The sequence below is a fragment of the Lampris incognitus genome, chromosome 15 (genome assembly GCF_029633865.1).
Source record: "Lampris incognitus isolate fLamInc1 chromosome 15, fLamInc1.hap2, whole genome shotgun sequence".
Lineage (NCBI taxonomy): Eukaryota > Metazoa > Chordata > Actinopteri > Lampriformes > Lampridae > Lampris > Lampris incognitus.
The window spans coordinates 48904153-48921848 of record NC_079225.1 but is presented as its reverse complement, the minus strand read 5'-3'; the positions used below and the strand labels follow the sequence as shown (position 1 = coordinate 48921848).

At 48.0% G+C, this 17696-nt stretch overlaps 1 protein-coding gene across 1 annotated transcript in view; it reads left to right on the top strand.

Moving 5' to 3' along the window:
- Positions 1 to 17696, top strand: part of cep170bb (centrosomal protein 170Bb) — a 66119-nt gene that overhangs the window by 4669 nt on the left and 43754 nt on the right. Inside the window, exons 3-6 of the mRNA XM_056294248.1 lie at positions 7126 to 7204; positions 10451 to 10509; positions 10776 to 10896; positions 13964 to 14071. Coding sequence (XP_056150223.1) covers positions 7126 to 7204; positions 10451 to 10509; positions 10776 to 10896; positions 13964 to 14071 — 367 coding nt within the window. The remainder of the gene's footprint in view (positions 1 to 7125; positions 7205 to 10450; positions 10510 to 10775; positions 10897 to 13963; positions 14072 to 17696) is intronic.

Here is a 17696-nt window from a genome sequence, read left to right as displayed (position 1 = left end):
TGTCAATGGTGGTAGCCAGGTCTCGTTGTGGGCAGCCTTTCTCCGGGAGGAACATCAGCTCTGTCTTGTCCAGATTGAGCTTCAGGTGGTGTGTAGCCATCCACTCCGAGATGTCAGTCAAGCACACAGCAATGCGTGTCTCTACTTGTGTGTCAGAGGGAGGAAAGGACAAGATCAGCTGGGTGTCATCGGCATAACCATGGTAAGAGAAGTCATGCGAGCGAATAACAGAACCCAGGGATTTTGTGTACAGGGAGAAAAGGAGAGGACCCAGAAGCGAACCCTGTGGAATGCCTGTAGTCAGTCTGTGAGGCTCCAACACAGATCCCCTCCATGTCAGCTGGTAGGAGCAACCTGCCAGGTAGGCTTCAAACATTGACAGTGCAGAGCCTGTGACAACCAGCCCCTTTGAGGGTAGAGAGGAGGAACTGGTGGTTCACTATGTCTAACGCAGCTGACAGGTCCAGGAGTATCAGGACAGAGGAGAGAGAATTTGCTCTCGCAGAGTGCAGCGATTCTGTCACTGCAAGGAGAGCCGCCTCTGTCGAGTGACCCACCCTGAACCCAGACTGGTTGGGGTCCAGGAGGTTGTTCTGGTGGAGGTACAAAAAAAGTTGGTTAAAGACAGCACGTTTTGGATAGAAAGTGTAGAAGGGAAACTGGTCTGTAGTTTTTGACATCAGAGGGGTTAAGTGATGGTTTCTTGAGAGGGGAGTGACTAGCAGTCTTGAAGGCAGATGGAAAGCATCCTGCCTGGAGGGAGGTGTTGATGAAGTGGGTTAGATAGGGAAGGAGTTCAGGTGCTATAGACTGAAGAAGAGGGGAGGGGACCGGGTCTAGGCTCCAGCATCCCCGCAACCCTGAGAGCAGGATAAGCAGTTAAGACAATGGATGGATGGATATATGTGTATATATACTTATTACAAAAAGTAAGGAAATGTGTGCTTGGTAGATTATGTCTTTGTTGTAACAATGCTTCTTGACAGTAAATCTTATACGGTTGGAAAGCCTGTTTATTTCTCTTTTAAATGGCGCCACATTTGTAAGGAACATGCGTATGTGGGATGAGCAGAGCAGCAGAGCTGAGTATGTGGGTTGCGCCCATGAAAAATGTGCCAAATCTTCTCTGCCAATGCCAAACAGCTTATGTTGCTGCTGCTATTGACTCTTGTGTTGAGCTTCTGGTACCCCAGGTGCTGCCCATCAGCTGCCTGATAGAAGATGTACTGCCAAGAAACATCGTTACACCAAAGACATCATCTACCAAACACACATTTCCTTACTTTTGCTGCTAAGTTTATTTAAATATATATATATATAGATAGATAGATAGATAGATAGATAGATAGATGTAGGGGAAAAAACTTTACAACATAGCAGGACAAGCCATTTTCATGCGCCACACACTTACCAGCTGCTAATGTGATTCAACAAAGAACACACCGTCCACACACACACACACACACATATACACACACACACACACACACACACACACACACATATATATATATATATATATATATATATATATATATATTGTGGTGATACACAGTTGAGGGTAGATTCACCAGGGGTTGCTGCTCCTTTAAGGCAGACGTTCAGAGTGATGACGTAGCACTGCTTAGAGTTTCCTAGGGGGTGGAGCCATGTTGGCAGCAGCCTAGCGGTTGGTCAGCTGGTTGCCAGGAGAGATTGTGCTGTATCACTGTTGTCTTGTGTGGTGAGTAAACGGGATGGACTCGACTCGACTCGGCGCGGACTTCCTGTGCGCCTTCAGGCTGCTGGTGGATGTTACGAACTGTCGCTTGATCGAGGCTGTCTCTTTCACTACATACCCGTGCATACTGGGAGGTGAAGGGACGCTCGGCCTGTCAAACATGCTCGCCGCTGGAGACACGTATCAATGACTGCTGGCAGAGTTCCCTGACCTCACCACACCCACGGTTCTCCTCAGCGGTGGCCAAGCATGGCGTGGAGCACCATATTGCCACCGACGGCCCCCCGGTCTACGCACGTGCTCGGCGCCTCAACTCTGCTAAGCTCGCGATCGCCAGGGAGGAGTTTGCCACCATGGAACGCCTCGGCATTGTGTGCCGCTCGGACAGCCTGTGGGCCTCCGCCCTGCATATGGTTTCTAAGGCTGACGGCGGTTGGCGTCCCTGTGGCAATTTTCATCATCTGAACAACGCCACAACCCCTGACCGGTACCCCGTCCCGCACATACAGGACTTCTCCGCCAACCTGGCGGGGGCCACCATCTTTTCCAAAGTAGATTTGGTGCGGGGCTACCACCAGGTACCGGTCCACCCTCGGGACGTGCCCAAGACAGCGGTCATCACGCCATTTGGACTCTTTGAGTTCCTGCGGATTCCCTTCGGTCTCAAGGGGGCAGCGCAGTCGTTCCAGCGGCTGATGGACTCTGTGCTACTGGATATACCGTTCTTGTTTGTTTACTTGGATGACATTCTCGTGGCCAGCACTTCCGCAGAGGAGCACCTGATGCAGCTCCAGCATTGTTCGAGCGGCTCAGTGACATGGTCTCATAGTCAACCCAGCCAAGTGCCAGTTTGGCCTGTCGCCCATCGACTTTCTCAGCCACCGCGTCTCCCCGCAAGGAGCTGTCCCACTTCCTGCCATAGTGGACGTCGTCGCCAGTTTTCCACGCCCCCGCACTGTGAAGTCCCTGCAGGAGTTCTTGGGCATGGTGAACTTTTATAACAGGTTTATTCCCCACGCATGAGGCCCTTGTACGAGGCCCTGTGAGGCAAAGAAGCCAAGGGCGAGGTAGACTGGTCCCCGGAGATGGACGAAGCTTTCGACGACGCCAAGGCTGCGTTGGCCAATGCCGCTTTGGTGGCGCACCCGTCCCCCACTGCCCCGATTGTCCTCACGACCAACGCCTCTGACTATGCGGTCGCGGCGGTGTGCAAGCAGTGGCTGGGCGGCGCCTGGCAGCCCCTTGCCTTCTTTAGCAAACAGCGTAAGGACAACGAGCAGAAGTACAGCACTTTCGACCGGGAGCTCCTGGGTCTCTTCCTCGCCAGCCGACACTTCAGGTTCCTGTTGGAAGGCCGCCGTTTCACTGCCTTCGTCGACCACAAGCCGCTGACTTTTGCCATGGCCAAGACAAGTCCGGGCGCCAGCAGCGTCAGCTCTCTGCCATCTCAGAGTTTACCACGGACATCCGGCACATGGCTGGCAAGGACAACTTGGTCGCTGACTGCCTCTCCCGGGCGGTGGCACGGTCCGTTCATTTGGGACTCAATTACGCTGCCATGGCTGCAGACCAAGCTGTTGACGCAGACATCCAGGCTGCTGCGGGGCTGCGGTTGGAGGATGAGGTGTTTGACAGCGCCAATGCCCTGCTCCTCTCCGACGTTTCCACGGGCCAGCCCCGCCCCATGGTGCCCACCGGCTGGCGGCGCCGTGTTTTTGACATTATCCCTGGCCTTTCCCACCCGGGTGTGAAGGCATCCACTAAGCTGGTGGGGGCCAAGTTCGTCTGGCCCGGCCTCAGGAAGGACATCAAGGCCTGGGCTGACTCCTGCGTGGCGTGCCCGCGTTCCAAAGTACACCATCATACCAAAGCTCCCTTGGCACCATTCCTGGTGTCCAAGAGGCGTTTTGACCGTTTGAATGTGGACCTGGTGGGCCCCTGCCCCCCTCCCGCGGGTTCACTCACCTTCTCACCATGGTGGACAGGACCACCAGGTGGCCGGAAGCTGTTCCCCTGTCATCGACCACGTCTACTGACGTGGCTCGGGCGTTCATCGGGTCCTGGGTGGCCTGTTTTGGCACACTGGCTGACCTCACCTCCGACAGGGGCCCGCAGTTCACGTCGGACCTCTGGACTGCAGTCACAGAGGGGCTGGGGGTGAAGCTCCACCGCACCACAGCGTACAACCCACAGGGCAACGGACTTTGTGAGCGGTTTCATCGGTCTATGAAGGCCGCTCTTCATGCCAGCCTCACGGACAGCAACTGGGTCGATCGCCCCCTGTGGGTCATGCTCGGTCTTCGCTCCGCCCCCAAAGAAGACCTCCAGTCCTCGTTTGCCGAGCTGCGTGTCCCGGGTGAGTTTCTCCCGGACGCCGTGGCCCCCTGGTCTGCAGCTTCTCATCAGGCTGTGGCCGGGATGGTGCAAACGCTTTCGCTCCAATCCCTACATCTCACCACTGCCTCCCTCAGTCCTATGTCCCCAAGAATCTGCTGTCGGCCAGGTATGTCTTCATCCACCACGGCAGCCACCATACCCCCCTGCAGTCCCCCTATGATGGGCCCTTCCGCGTCCTGGAAGCGGGGCCCAAAAACTTTCTGGTGGACATGGAGGGCAAGCCAGAGCAGGTCTCGGTGGACCGTCTCAAGCCTGCCCATTTGGACCTGGGTGGGTCGGTCGAACTGGCCCTGCCTTCGCGGCGTGGATGCCTCCCTTCTCGGGCCCCCGGCCCAGTCTCGGCTCCTGCCCGGGCTCCGACTCTGTCCCCTGCCCCTGCCCCCGCCCCTATACCCATTCAGCGCAGCCGTTTTGGCCGCCTGGTCCGCCCCCCGAGACGTTAACTGTTTCACTGGGGACTGTTCGCCTGTTGGCTGTTTGTATTTCACTGAGTACTGATGTGTTACACTACTGTTTTGCATTTTTTCATGATGGTGAATTCTGGGGGGGCCGGTGTTGTGATACACAATTGACGATAGATTCACCAGGGGCTGCTGCTCCTTTAAGGCAGACGTTCAGAGTGCTGACGTAGGCACTGCTTAGAGTTTTCCAGGAAGTGGAGCCATGTTTTCAGCAGCCTATCGGTTAGCTGGTTGCCACGAGAGATTGAGCTGTATCGGTGTTGTTTTGTGTGGTGAGTAAATGGAATTGACTCGACTCGATCTCTGTCTCATTCCTGCACTCCCACAATATATATATATATATATATATATATATATATATATATATATATATATATATATATATATATATATACACAAAAGTATTGGGACACACCCCTTAATCATTTAATTCAGGTATTTCATTCAGACTCATTGCCACAGGTGTATAAATCCAGCAGCTAGCCATGCAGTCTGCATTTACAAACAATTGTGAAAGAATGGGTCGTTCTGAAGAGCTCAGTGGATTCAAGCGTGGTAATATCATAGGATGCCACCTTTGCAATAAGACAGTTCGTGGAATTTCTTTCCTGCTGGATATTCCACGGTCAACTGTAAATGGTATTATTGAAAAGTGGAAGCATTTAGGAACAACAGCAAGTCCGCCATGAACTCAATGACTCAATAACTGCAGAGTTCCAAACTTCCTCTGGCATTAACATCAGCACAAAAACTGTGAGCCGGGAGCTTCATGGAATGGGTTTCCATAGCCGAGCAGCTGCATGCAAGCCTTACATCACCAAGCACAATGCCAAGCGTCGGCAGGAGTGGTGTAGAGCACGCTGCCACTGGACTCTGGAGACAGACTCTGGAGCAGTGGAAACGTGTTCTGTGGAGTGACGAATCACACTTCTCTGTCTGGCAGTCTGATGGATGAGTCTGGGTTTGGCGGATGCCAGGAGAACATTATCTGCCTGGCTGCATTGTGCCAACTGTAAAGTTTGGTGGAGGAGGGATAATAGTATGGGATTGTTTTTCAGGGGTTGGGCTAGGCCCCTTAGTTTTGGTGAAGGGAAATCTTAATGCTTCAGCATACCAGGATATTTTGGACAATTCTATGCTTCCAACTTTGTGGGAATAGTTTGGGGAGGGCCCTTTTCTGTTCCGGCATGACTATACCCCAGTGCACAAAGCAAGGTCTATTAAGACATGATTGGATGAGTTTGGTGTGGAAGAACTTGACTGGCCCGCACAGAGCCCTGACCTCAACCCCATCAAACACCTTTGGGATGGACTACAACGGAGATTGTGAGCCAGGTCTTCTCGTCCAACATCAGTGCCTGACATCACAAATGCTCTTCTGGATGAATGGGCAAAAACTCCCACAGACACACTCCAAAATCTTGTGGAAAGCCTTCCCAGAAGAGTGGAAGCTGTTATAGCTGCAAAGAGGGGACCAACTCTATATATAAAACACAGCAGGAACGAACTGGCCAGCAGCTGTAGACCTAGAAGAAAACATCTAAGTTGTAACTAAGTGTAACTGAACTGTTTATATCTGTGTATAACCTTTTCTTTGTGTTTTGTGTTTTTTATATATATATTTGTATGCCCATTTAATTGTGTAAGTAACATTTTGTTCATGTATCCATAGTCTTTTTGCCATTGATTTTCTCTGTCTACCATATTTTTGCTTAAATGAACGCTACTCTATCCCCATTGGACAGTTCAAAATGTTATAACTGTAGCTTGGCCCCTCCCCCTACCCGGAAATTGAACACTGCACATAAACAACCGGTATAAATAAGGACGTTTACTGTAACCATGTAGGCAGCTGATGACGCACTGAGCACAGAAACAAGCTTGTTCTGCCATTTAACATCTTTGAGCTGTAAAATATACATATACTCTTCAGTTTTATTGTGTTTTCCTCAGTTACACAGCAGGTGTGGTGGCTTATGGGTACAGCTAGCATAACCTTGTTCTCCATGGTAACCATGCAAAGCAGCCATTTTTGTGGATTGGTGTTCATTCAATTCCTATTCCTTTCACAAAAATATAATACCTCTGTTGTGTTTAGCATGATAATTATAATAATGATATCATGTAGAATGTTTAAGACGGATTCTGTGTGTACTACTGCAGTGTGAAGACTCACACACACGCCATGTTTTATTCTGCACACTCCTTTCTATTAAACCTCAGTCATGAGGTCAATTGAAGGTGACTGAGTTTAATGTGGAGCTGCCATGTTGAGGTCTCCTCCACATGTGGATGTGCAGCAGGTCTCCTCCACATGTGGATGTGCAGCAGGTCTCCTCCACATGTGGATGTGTAGCAGGTCTCCTCCACATGTGGATGTGTAGCAGGTCTCCTCCACATGTGGATGTGCAGCAGGTCTCCTCCACATGTGGATGTGCAGCAGGTCTCCTCCACATGTGGATGTGCAGTAGGTCTACTGGTGACACAGTCTACAGCTGCATGTGTGTTGATGTCATTTGTGTCTTAAATGTTTTTTTCTGCTTGTAGACCTTCGTGAATGACCTGCGGATCCCAGACCAGACCTACATCACCCTCAAGCTGTCCGATGTTATCCGCTTCGGATATGATATCCTTTCTTCATCCATTCTTCATCTTTTCTTCGTCCTTTATTCGTCCTTCATTCACCCCACAGCCTCCAGTTGTATGTCTGTCCGTCCATGGACAGAAGCTCCACCAGTTGTCGTCTGGGAAACTAACCAGCAGTTTCAGTCTTTACCAGGTGAACATATCGAACGTCTGCGGTTGCAGCGTCACAAATTTGAAGATCTGTTTATTTCCTTTTCTGATTCAGATCATCAAATCAACAGTCAGTGTTTTGGCTGCAGGTCCCAACAGTTTAACCTTCTCTTTGGACTCTGGGAGCTTCTGCCACACACTTGTCACCACCTTTGACCTTCTTACAGATGAATCAGTTAATGAAACATGGCCAGATGAACTGATAATGAAGATGTTCATTAACACACCAGCACTTCAACCAGCGCTGTTCCTCCCTCACTGTAACCTGTGTGTGTGTGTGTGTGTGTGTGTGTGTGTGATGGTGATGATGACGATGATGATGATGATGATGATGATGGGCTTGATGTTCTCGGGTTTTTTTCAGGGCCAACGGAAGTGGTCTGTTGAGGGTTAAAGAAGGAAAGGTTAAAACAGCAGCACACACATGTCCTGACATGAAATTGATAATTTATGAATGTATGAATCACTCTTATGTGTTATGACAGGAATCTGTGTCGTGATGTGTTGTGTGTCATGATGTGTCGTGTGTCATGTAATTATGTGTCGTGATGTGTCATGTGTCATGGTGTGTCATGATGTGTCATGTGTCATGTGTCGTGATGTGTCATGATGTCATGTGCCATGATGTCGTGTCATGATGTGTCGTGATGTGTCATGATGTGTCATGATGTGTCATGTGTCGTGTCGTGTGTCATGATGTGTTGTGATGTGTCGTGTCATGATGTGTCGTCTGTCATGTGTCATGATGTGTCATGTGTCATGATGTGTCATGATGTGTCATGTGTCGTGTCGTGTGTCATGATGTGTTGTGATGTGTCGTGTCATGATGTGTCGTCTGTCATGTGTCATGATGTGTCATGTGTCATGTTGTGTCATGTGCCATGATGTCATGTGTCATGATGTGTTGTGATGTGTCATGATGTGTCGTGATGTGTCATGATGTGTCGTGTCGTGATGTGTCATGATGTGTCATGTGCCATGATGTCATGTGTCATGATGTATCATGTGTCATGATGTGTTGTGATGTGTCATGATGTGTCGTGTCTCATGATGTGTTGTGATGTGTCATGTGTCATGATGTGTCGTGATGTGTCATGATGTGTCGTGTCGTGATGTGTCATGATGTGTCATGTGCCATGATGTCATGATGTGTTGTGATGTGCCATGATGTGTCATGTGTCATGATGTGTCTTGTGTCATGTGTTGTGATGTGTCGTGTCATGATGTGTCGTGTGTCATGATGTATCGTGATGTGTCATGTGTCATGATGTGTCATGATGTGTCATGATGTGTCATGTGCCATGATGTCGTGCCATGATGTCATGTGTCATGATGTGTTGTGTTGTGCCATGATGTGTCGTGTCGTGTCGTGTGTCATGATGTGTTGTGATTTGTCGTGTCATGATGTGTCGTGTGTCATGTGTCATGTGTCATGATGTGTCATGTGTCATGATGTGTCATGATGTGCCATGATGTCATGTGTCATGTGTCATGATGTGTCGTGTCTCATGATGTGTTGTGATGTGTCATGATGTGTCGTGATGTGTCATGATGTGTCGTGTCGTGATGTGTCATGATGTGTCATGTGCCATGATGTCATGTGTCATGATGTGTCATGTGTCATGATGTGTGATGATGTGTCGTGTCTCATGATGTGTTGTGATGTGTCGTGTCATGATGTGTTGTGATGTGTCATGCAGTGTCGTGATGTGTCGTGATGTGTCATGATGTGTCGTGTCATGATGTGTCGTGATGTCTCACGATGTGTCATGATGTGTTATGGTGTGTCGTGTCATGATGTGTCGTGATGTGTCATGATGTTTCATGATGTGTTATGGTGTGTCGTGATGTGTCATGATGTGCCGTGATGTGTCATGATGTGTCATGATGTGTTGTGATGTCATGTGTCATGATGTCATGTTTAGTGATGTGTCGTGATGTGTCGTGATGTGTCATGATGTGTCGTGATGTGTCATGATGTGTCATGTGTCGTGATGTGTCATGTGTCATGTGCCATGATGTGTTGTGATGTGTCATGATGTGTTGTGATGTGTCATGATGTGTCGTGTCTCATGATGTGTCGTGATGTGTTATGTGTCATGATGTGTTGTGATGTGTCATGCAGTGTCGTGATGTGTCGTGATGTGTCATGATGTGTCGTGTCATGATGTGTCGTGATGTCTCACGATGTGTCATGATGTGTTATGGTGTGTCGTGTCATGATGTGTCATGATGTGTCATGATGTGCCGTGATGTGTGGTGATGTGTCATGATGTGTTGTGATGTCATGTGTCATGATGTGTCATGTTTAGTGATGTGTTGTGATGTTTCATGTGTAGTGTTATGATGTGTTGTGATGTGTCATGATGTGTCATGATGTCATGTGTCATGATGTGTCATGATATGTCGTGTCGTGATGTCTCACGATGTGTCATGATGTGTTATGGTGTGTCGTGATGTGTCGTGATGTTATGATGTGTCATGTTTAGTGATGTGTTGTGATGTTTCATGTGTAGTGTTATGATGTGTCATGTTTAGTGATGTGTTGTGATGTTTCATGTGTAGTGTTATGATGTGTCGTGATGTGTTGTGATGTCATGTGTCATGATGTGTCATGTTTCAAGATGTGTTGTGATGTTTCATGTGTAGTGTTATGATGTGTCATAATACATCATGATGTGTCATTATGTGTCGTGATGTACCATGATGTGCCGTGATGTGTCATGATGTGTCATGATGTGATGTGCCATGTTTTGTTGTGATGTGACATGATGTGACATGATGTGATGTAGTGTGATGTGCCATGATGTGCCGTGATGTGTCATGATGTGTCATGATGTGATGTGCCATGTTTTGTTGTGATGTGACATGATGTGACATGATGTGATGTAGTGTGATGTGCCATGATGTGCCATGATGTGTCATGATGTGATGTGCCATGATTTGCCGTGATGTGACTTGATGTGACATGATGTGTCATGATGTGTCATGATGTGATGTAGTGTGATGTGCCATGATGTCCCGTGATGTGCCATGTTATAATAACAGCTGATGAGTCCTTGACCTGCTTTTCCACATTCCCATGTGTACGTCCTGGAGAAGAGTCAACACAAGGTGCCAGAGGAGGCTCTGAAGGTGTGTGTGTGTGCCAAGTGCAACTCAACATGTTGTGTTTATTATGTGTGATGTGTTGTGTTATGTTCTATTTGCTATGTGATGTTTAATGTGTTATTTACGTTTTTATCGGCGATGTATTTTTGTTTGATGTGTTGTGTGACATGTGTGATGTGTTGTGTGATGTGTTGTGTGACATGTGTTATGTGTTATGTAACATGCGTGATGTGTTGTTTGATGTGTTGTGTGACATGTATGATGTGTGTTGTGTGACCCTGCTGTGTCAGCATGAGAAGTACACCAGCCAGCTGCAGATGGGTCTGAACAGAGATCAGAGGGCGGAGCCGCCAGACGAGCGGCCCCGGCACGACAAAGCAGAGCGGAGCAGGACCGGCAGCCAGGGCCCAGGTAGGAGTCCGCTGCCTGTCTGCTGTCAGTCATGGGAGTCATTCTGGTCCTTCATTTGAAGTGGTACATTTCTGCAAATCCCAGCATTACATTTGCTTTGCTTTACTTTTACCACTTTGTTGAAAATCTTCCTCTGCATGCGAGCCATCCTAGCTGTGTAGCTAGGAGCAGTGAGTAGCCGCCGTGCAGCGCCTGGGCACCAACTGCAGTTGGTCTTGCCGGTTGGTCTTGCAGTGCCCCGGTCAGGGGCCCAGACAGGAGTATTAACCCTGACGTGCAAATCTTTTTGATGTGACATTTGAAACAGACATGATCCTGAACACACACACAGAGTGTTCATGTGCAGCAGTAACACGGGTAAGATAATGCAACAGTAGTTTTCATCTCATCTCATCTCATCTCATCTTCAGCCGCTTCTCCGGGGTCGGCTCACGGTGGCAGCAAGCTAAGTAAGGCACTCCAGACATCCCTCCCCCCAGCAACACCCTCCAGCTCCTCCAGGGTATTTCAAGGTGTTCCCAGGCCAGATTGGACATGTAGTCCCTCCAGCAAGTTCTGGGTGTACCCCGGGGTCTCCTCCCAGTTGGCCGTATCCGAAAAACCTCCAAAGGAAGGCGCCCAGGAGGCATCCTAATCAGATGCCCAAACCACCTCAACTGGCTCCTTTCAACGCAAAGGAGCAGCAACTCTACTCCGAGCTCCCTCCAGATGTCCAAGCTCCTCACACTATCTGTAAGGCTGAGCCCAGACACCCTACGATCTCACCCTTTTGGTCACTACCCAAAGCACATGACCATAGGTGAGGGTTGGAAGGAAGACTGACTGGTAAATTGAGAGCTTTGCCTCCCGGCTCAGCTCCCTCTTCATCACAACGGTCCGGTATAACTTACTTTATCATTACTGCTGATGCTGCACCAATCCACCTGTCAATCTCCCGCTCCATCCTACTCTCACTCGTGAACAAGACCCCGAGATACTTGAACTCCTTCACTTGAGGCAACAACTCATCCCCAACCTGGAGGGAGCAATCCACCATTTTCTGGTAGAGAACCATGGCCTCAGACTTGGAGGTGCTGACTCTCATCCCGGCCATTTCACACTCAGCTGCAAATCGCCCCAGTACGCTGGAGGTCGCGTTCTGATGAAGCCAACAAAACCACATCGCCTGCAAAGAGCAGAGATGCAATTCTTGAATTCTTGAAACCTTGAATGACAGGGATGTCATTCAAGGTTACCGAAAAAAATCGCATCTGTCACAGATAATGCAACCCTGAGAACCTCTATTCACCCAGGAAAGCCTCCTCTACTCACTCCTCCTTTACCTTTGGCTTATGGAATTACCAGTCGGCTGTAAATAAAACAGAATTTATCCAAGCACTTGCTAATCTGTCAGACATTCAGGTACTAGCCCTGACCGAAATCTGGATACAGCCAGAAAACACTGTCACACCAGCCGCACTGGCTGTTGACTCTGCTTTCCCACACATGCCCTGTTCTGTTGGGCATGGAGGTGGTACGGGTGTCCTCATTTCCAAAGACTGAAAATTCACTAAGCTGTCTCCGCTAAGCAACAACTCCTCCTTTGAATACCATGCAACCGTGGTTACTGCTCTCATTAAGCTGTTTGTGGTTGTCATATACCGCCCACCAGGCTGTCAACTGGGGAACTTTGTAGTCGAACTAGACATGTTACTCTCAGCCACTCCTGACGATGACACACCACTGATTGTCATGGGAGACATGACTATCCTTACTGACAAAACCTAAGCAACTGGCTTCCTGTCTCTTCTGTCCTCTTTTGACCTCACACAGGTCCCCACCCCTCCCACAGACAAAGCTGGCAATACTCTTGATCTGATATTGACTTGGAACTGCTCTACAGCAAATTTGACTGTCACCCCCCCCCCACACACACACACACACACACACACATCTGTCGGACCACTTCTTTATTCAATTTACGGCCTCCTTACTGGAACATCCTCATGTTCCTCCGCAAATGGGCTCCTTCTGCCGAAACTTCTAGTCCCTTACACCGACCCAGCTGTCCAGTGAGGTCTTGGCTTCCATGTCTCCTCATAATGAATTCTCTTCACTCCCTGTCAACGAGGCTACAGACACTCTCTGTTCCTCATTAGCCTCCTCTCCTAACAATCTCTTCCCTCTAGCATCCAGACCTGCTCGTAACGCTGCCGCCCCCCCCCCAGTCCATGGCTCACTGAGGTCATCAGAGAGCCAAGGGCGGGGCTCAGAGCAGCAGAGAGAAAATGACATAAAAACAGAGTCCACTGACCTCAGTGACTATCAGCGTCTCCTAGCGTCATGCCCCTCCAGCCTAAAAACAGCTAAGACCACTTACTATCAGAACAAAATCTGTGGGGCCACTGATGCTCGAAAAAGGTGTACTGCTTTTAACTCCTCAATTCGCCTCCTCCTCCGACCTCCACTCTGCTCACTCCTGAGATGTCCGCCTCCTACTTTACTGATAAGGCCTCTGCCATCAGTAACCACTTCTCTGAGCCTGACCAACTCTGTCTGCCGCTGCCAGCTAACAGTGCCTCACTCACCTCACCTCATTCCCCGACTGACCAGAGGAGGCGCTAGTGCAGCGACCAGGACACATACCCACATCCGGCCTCCCACCCGCAGACATGGCCAATTGTGTCTGTAGGGACGCCTGACCAAGCCTGAGGTAACACATGGATTCGAACCGGCGAGCCCCATGTTGCTAGGCAACGGAATAGATCGCCACGCTATCCGGACACCTATCCACAGGGTTTTTGTCTCTGGTGGGACATTTAGCATGCTCTCTGTGTTCTGGCAGTTTGTGGCTGAGGTTTGCTCTGTTAATCGAGTTTGCTGAGAATTGAGTTAACTCAGTTCTGTGTGTTAAAACACACAGAACAGTTAACTCAGTTCTGTGTGTTAACTGTTGTGTGTTAACACACATCACTGACCAACATCTGCCACATCTGTCTGCTGCTGCTGACAGGAGAGAATGGGAACATAATAATGATAATAATCATAACAATTTCGTGTGTGTGTGTATGTGTGTCAGATGCTCCAGTGTGTCGTCCCACTCCTCTGTATGGCCAGCCGTCCTGGTGGGGAGAGGAAGATGATGGGAGGAAGGATTCAAGTGCTGACATTCAGAGAGAAGAAGAACTGCATGCAGGTCTGAATCCTGAACTCTTCTTTTTTTCTGACTCCGGTTCAGAGATTGAATCCACTGACCTTCAACAGTCAGACGCAGAGGAACACAGTGAGAGAACCATCTGGAAAATGAAGTTATAGATTATATTTAAAGACTACTTCTGTAATAAAGAATTACAGAAACAGCAGGTAGTTAACAAAAGGACAACATGTTGTCTGATTAAAGACTTTATTATGTGAGGCCAAAAATGCAACTTTGGGGGCGTTTGCATGGCATGGTGGTCTATTCCGCTGCCTACCAACACGGGGATCTCTGGCTCGAATCCCCATGTTACCTCCGGCTTGGTCGGGCGTCCCTACAGACACAATTGGCCGTGTCTGCGAGTGGAGTTTCCAGTCCGCGAGAATGGAGCAAACACAACAAAATGCAGCTCAAGAAAATCCAAGGGAAGAAGTTCTGGCTGTTGATATGGGGAGAAAATCCAAGGGAAGAAGTGCTGGCCGTAGATGTGGGGAGGAAATCCAAGGGAAGAAGTTCTTGCTGTAGATATGGGGAGGACATCCAAGGGAAGAAGTTCTGGCTGTAGATATGGGGAGGAAATCCAAGGGAAGACGTTCTGGCTGTACATATGTGGAGGAAATCCAAGTGAAGAAGTTCTGGCTGTAGATATGGGGAGGAAATCCAAGGGAAGAAGTTCTGGCTATAGATATGGGAAGGAAGTCCAAGGGAAGAAGTTCTGGCTGTAGATATGGGGAAGAGATCCAAGGGAAGAAGTTATGGCTGTAGATATGTGGAGGAAATCCAAAGGAAGAAGTTCTGGCTGTTGATATGTGGAGGAAATCCAAGGGAAGAAGTTCTGGCTGTAGATATGGGGAGGAAATCCAAGGGAAGAAGTTCTGGCTGTAGATATGGGGAGGAAATCCAAGGGAAGACGTTCTGGCTGTACATATGTGGAGGAAATCCAAGGGAAGAAGTTCTGGCCGTAGATAAGGGGAGGAAATCCAAGGGAAGAAGTTCTGGCTATAGATATGGGAAGGAAGTCCAAGGGAAGAAGTTCTGGCTGTAGATATGGGGAGGAGATCCAACGGAAGAAGTTATGGCTGTAGATATGGGGAGGAAATCCAAGGGAAGAAGTTCTGGCTGTTGATATGGGGAGGAAATCGAAGGGAAGAAGTTCTGGCTGTAGATATGGGGAAGAAATCCAAGGGAAGAGGTTCTGGCTGTAGTTATGGGGAGGAAATCCAAGGGAAGAAGTTCTGGCTGTAAATATGTGGAGGAAATCAAAGGGAAGAAGTTCTGGCTGTAGATATGGGGAGGAAATCCAAGGGAAGAAGTTCTGGCTGTAGATATGGGGAGGAAATCAAAGGGAAGAGGCTCTGGCTGTAGTTATGGGGAGGAAATCCAAGGGAAGAAGTTCTGGCTGTAAATATGTGGAGGAAATCAAAGGGAAGAAGTTCTGGCTGTAGATATGGGGAGGAAATCCAAGGGAAGAAGTTCTGGCTGTAGATATGGGGAGGAAATCAAAGGGAAGAAGTTCTGGCTATAGATATGGGGAGGGGAGCTGTAAAGAAAAGATGTTGCAGCTGCTCTGGTATCTTTCCCCATCGTGAAGGGAGCCCATGTCTGGCACGGGGGAAAATATGTAAAGCTTGTTGCATATTTTATAACAAACAAGGATATTTTGCAAAATGCTGTCATTCTAAACGGCCACAAGGTGGGATCAGAGGTCGACATGAAGTGCATTATGGACACACCACTCGCACCACATCTCAAGCAACAAGTAACGCAGACACACAGACTTCGGAGGAGTATCATTACACAGTTTCTCGACCAAAAGCAAATCTTTCACATGCAAAGGTAAAGGTTGGTGACTGCAATATAAAAGTGATGCTTGACACAGGGGCAACTGTGAATATAATTGATGAAACAACTTATCAGAGATTGAGATATAAGCCCTCACTCACCAAATGCACAGTTCCTCTTCTGCCCTCAGCTATATGCCTTTACATAGCTTAGACAGCGAGATAAACAAATGGCTCCAGTAAGTACTCAGGAGCCCGTGTTGAGTTCTTCAGAGCTTTTACTGAGAAACCATATTTTGTAACACTGTAACAGACAGAGAAAAAATAAAGATATTTTAACAGACTATTTTGTGTAGACATACATAAACCACACATCAAATCATTACATTCTTCTCTATAACCAATATAAGCCATTTTCTTAATAACCGGTAAGTCAAATGTGTAAGGTAAAATTATTCTGCTGCGCACGTGGCTAACATCTAATGACATCCTAGGTTACAGTAAGTTAGCAATCAGTTAGCTCATGCTATCCGAACATGTACATGCAGTATAAAAGGATGAAACTCGACTCATTTATCTAAATAAAGCTAGAATATATAATAAAACTTCATTATCTAGCAGTGAACTTACAAATTATCCCGTGTCATGGGCAGTAGACGAAGGAAAAAACACGCACGTATCACTATCCGTGCACTCTGAATGCTCGAACTAAAATGGCTACCAAAACACAATTTACTTGTAATGTAAGTTTTTCTACCACTAGGTGGGAGTTTTGACCACTGAACTGGGAACAGAATAGTAAAGCTACATGCAATAAACACATAACCTCAGCTTCCTGACACCGGTAGACCATTAAAGCACTCGTTTGCTAAATCTATTTTAACTCTATCAATAAATGAACTAATGAATATGAAAATATAATATGAGGGACAGAATACTCCCCGCCTGACATCTTAAGGATGTCAAGCCAAACTAACTTAAGCACACCATATTAAAGGACATAAAAACGAAGAGTCTACAGTTTCTTAAGAATTGTCCTTAGACACCAACAGAATGACTTAATTTATCGGCTGCAGGTAAAGTCTTTGCTTGCCCTTTCGGACAACCCTGACCTCTATCTTCCTGACTGCCACCCTTGCTGGGAAAGGTCTTGGTGACAAGTCCGACAGGCCGGTCATTCCTTTTCTCTTGGCCATCTTTCAGCAGGACCACGTCCCCTACTTTTAAATTAGGCCTCCCTGTCCTCCATTTACGACGATCTTGGAGTCCACAAATGTATTGTTTCTGCCATTGCCCCCAGAAGACATTGGCCAGATACTGCACATGTCGCCACTTTGCTCTGAATACGTCACTGCTTTCAAACTGGCCTGGTGGTACCGGTGGTGTGCCAAGCTTTTGGGTGAGCCGCATGGCAGGGGTGAGAATTGCAGGATGTTCTGGATCTGTTGAAACTGTTGTGAGAGGCCGTACATTTACTATTGCAGTCACCTCAGCCATGAATGTCACTAGCACTTCATGTGTGAGCTTTGCATTGCAATGTTGTAGTAGCATCGTGTCCAGGATTCGTTGTGTGACTCCTATCATCCGCTCCCAAGATCCGGCCATGTGTGAAGTGTGTGGGGGAACAAACTGCCACTGACATCCACTGTCTTCCAGGTATGCATCAATTTTCTTGTTGTGATGACCCTTCTTGTCAATTTGTAGTTCTTTGCAGGCACTCACGAAATTGGTCCCACAGTCAGACTTGAGCAGTTTAGCAGCACCTCTGACAGCAAAGAAACAACGCAGTGAGTTGATGAAAGATGATGTGTCCATCGATTCTATGACTTCAATATGTATGACGC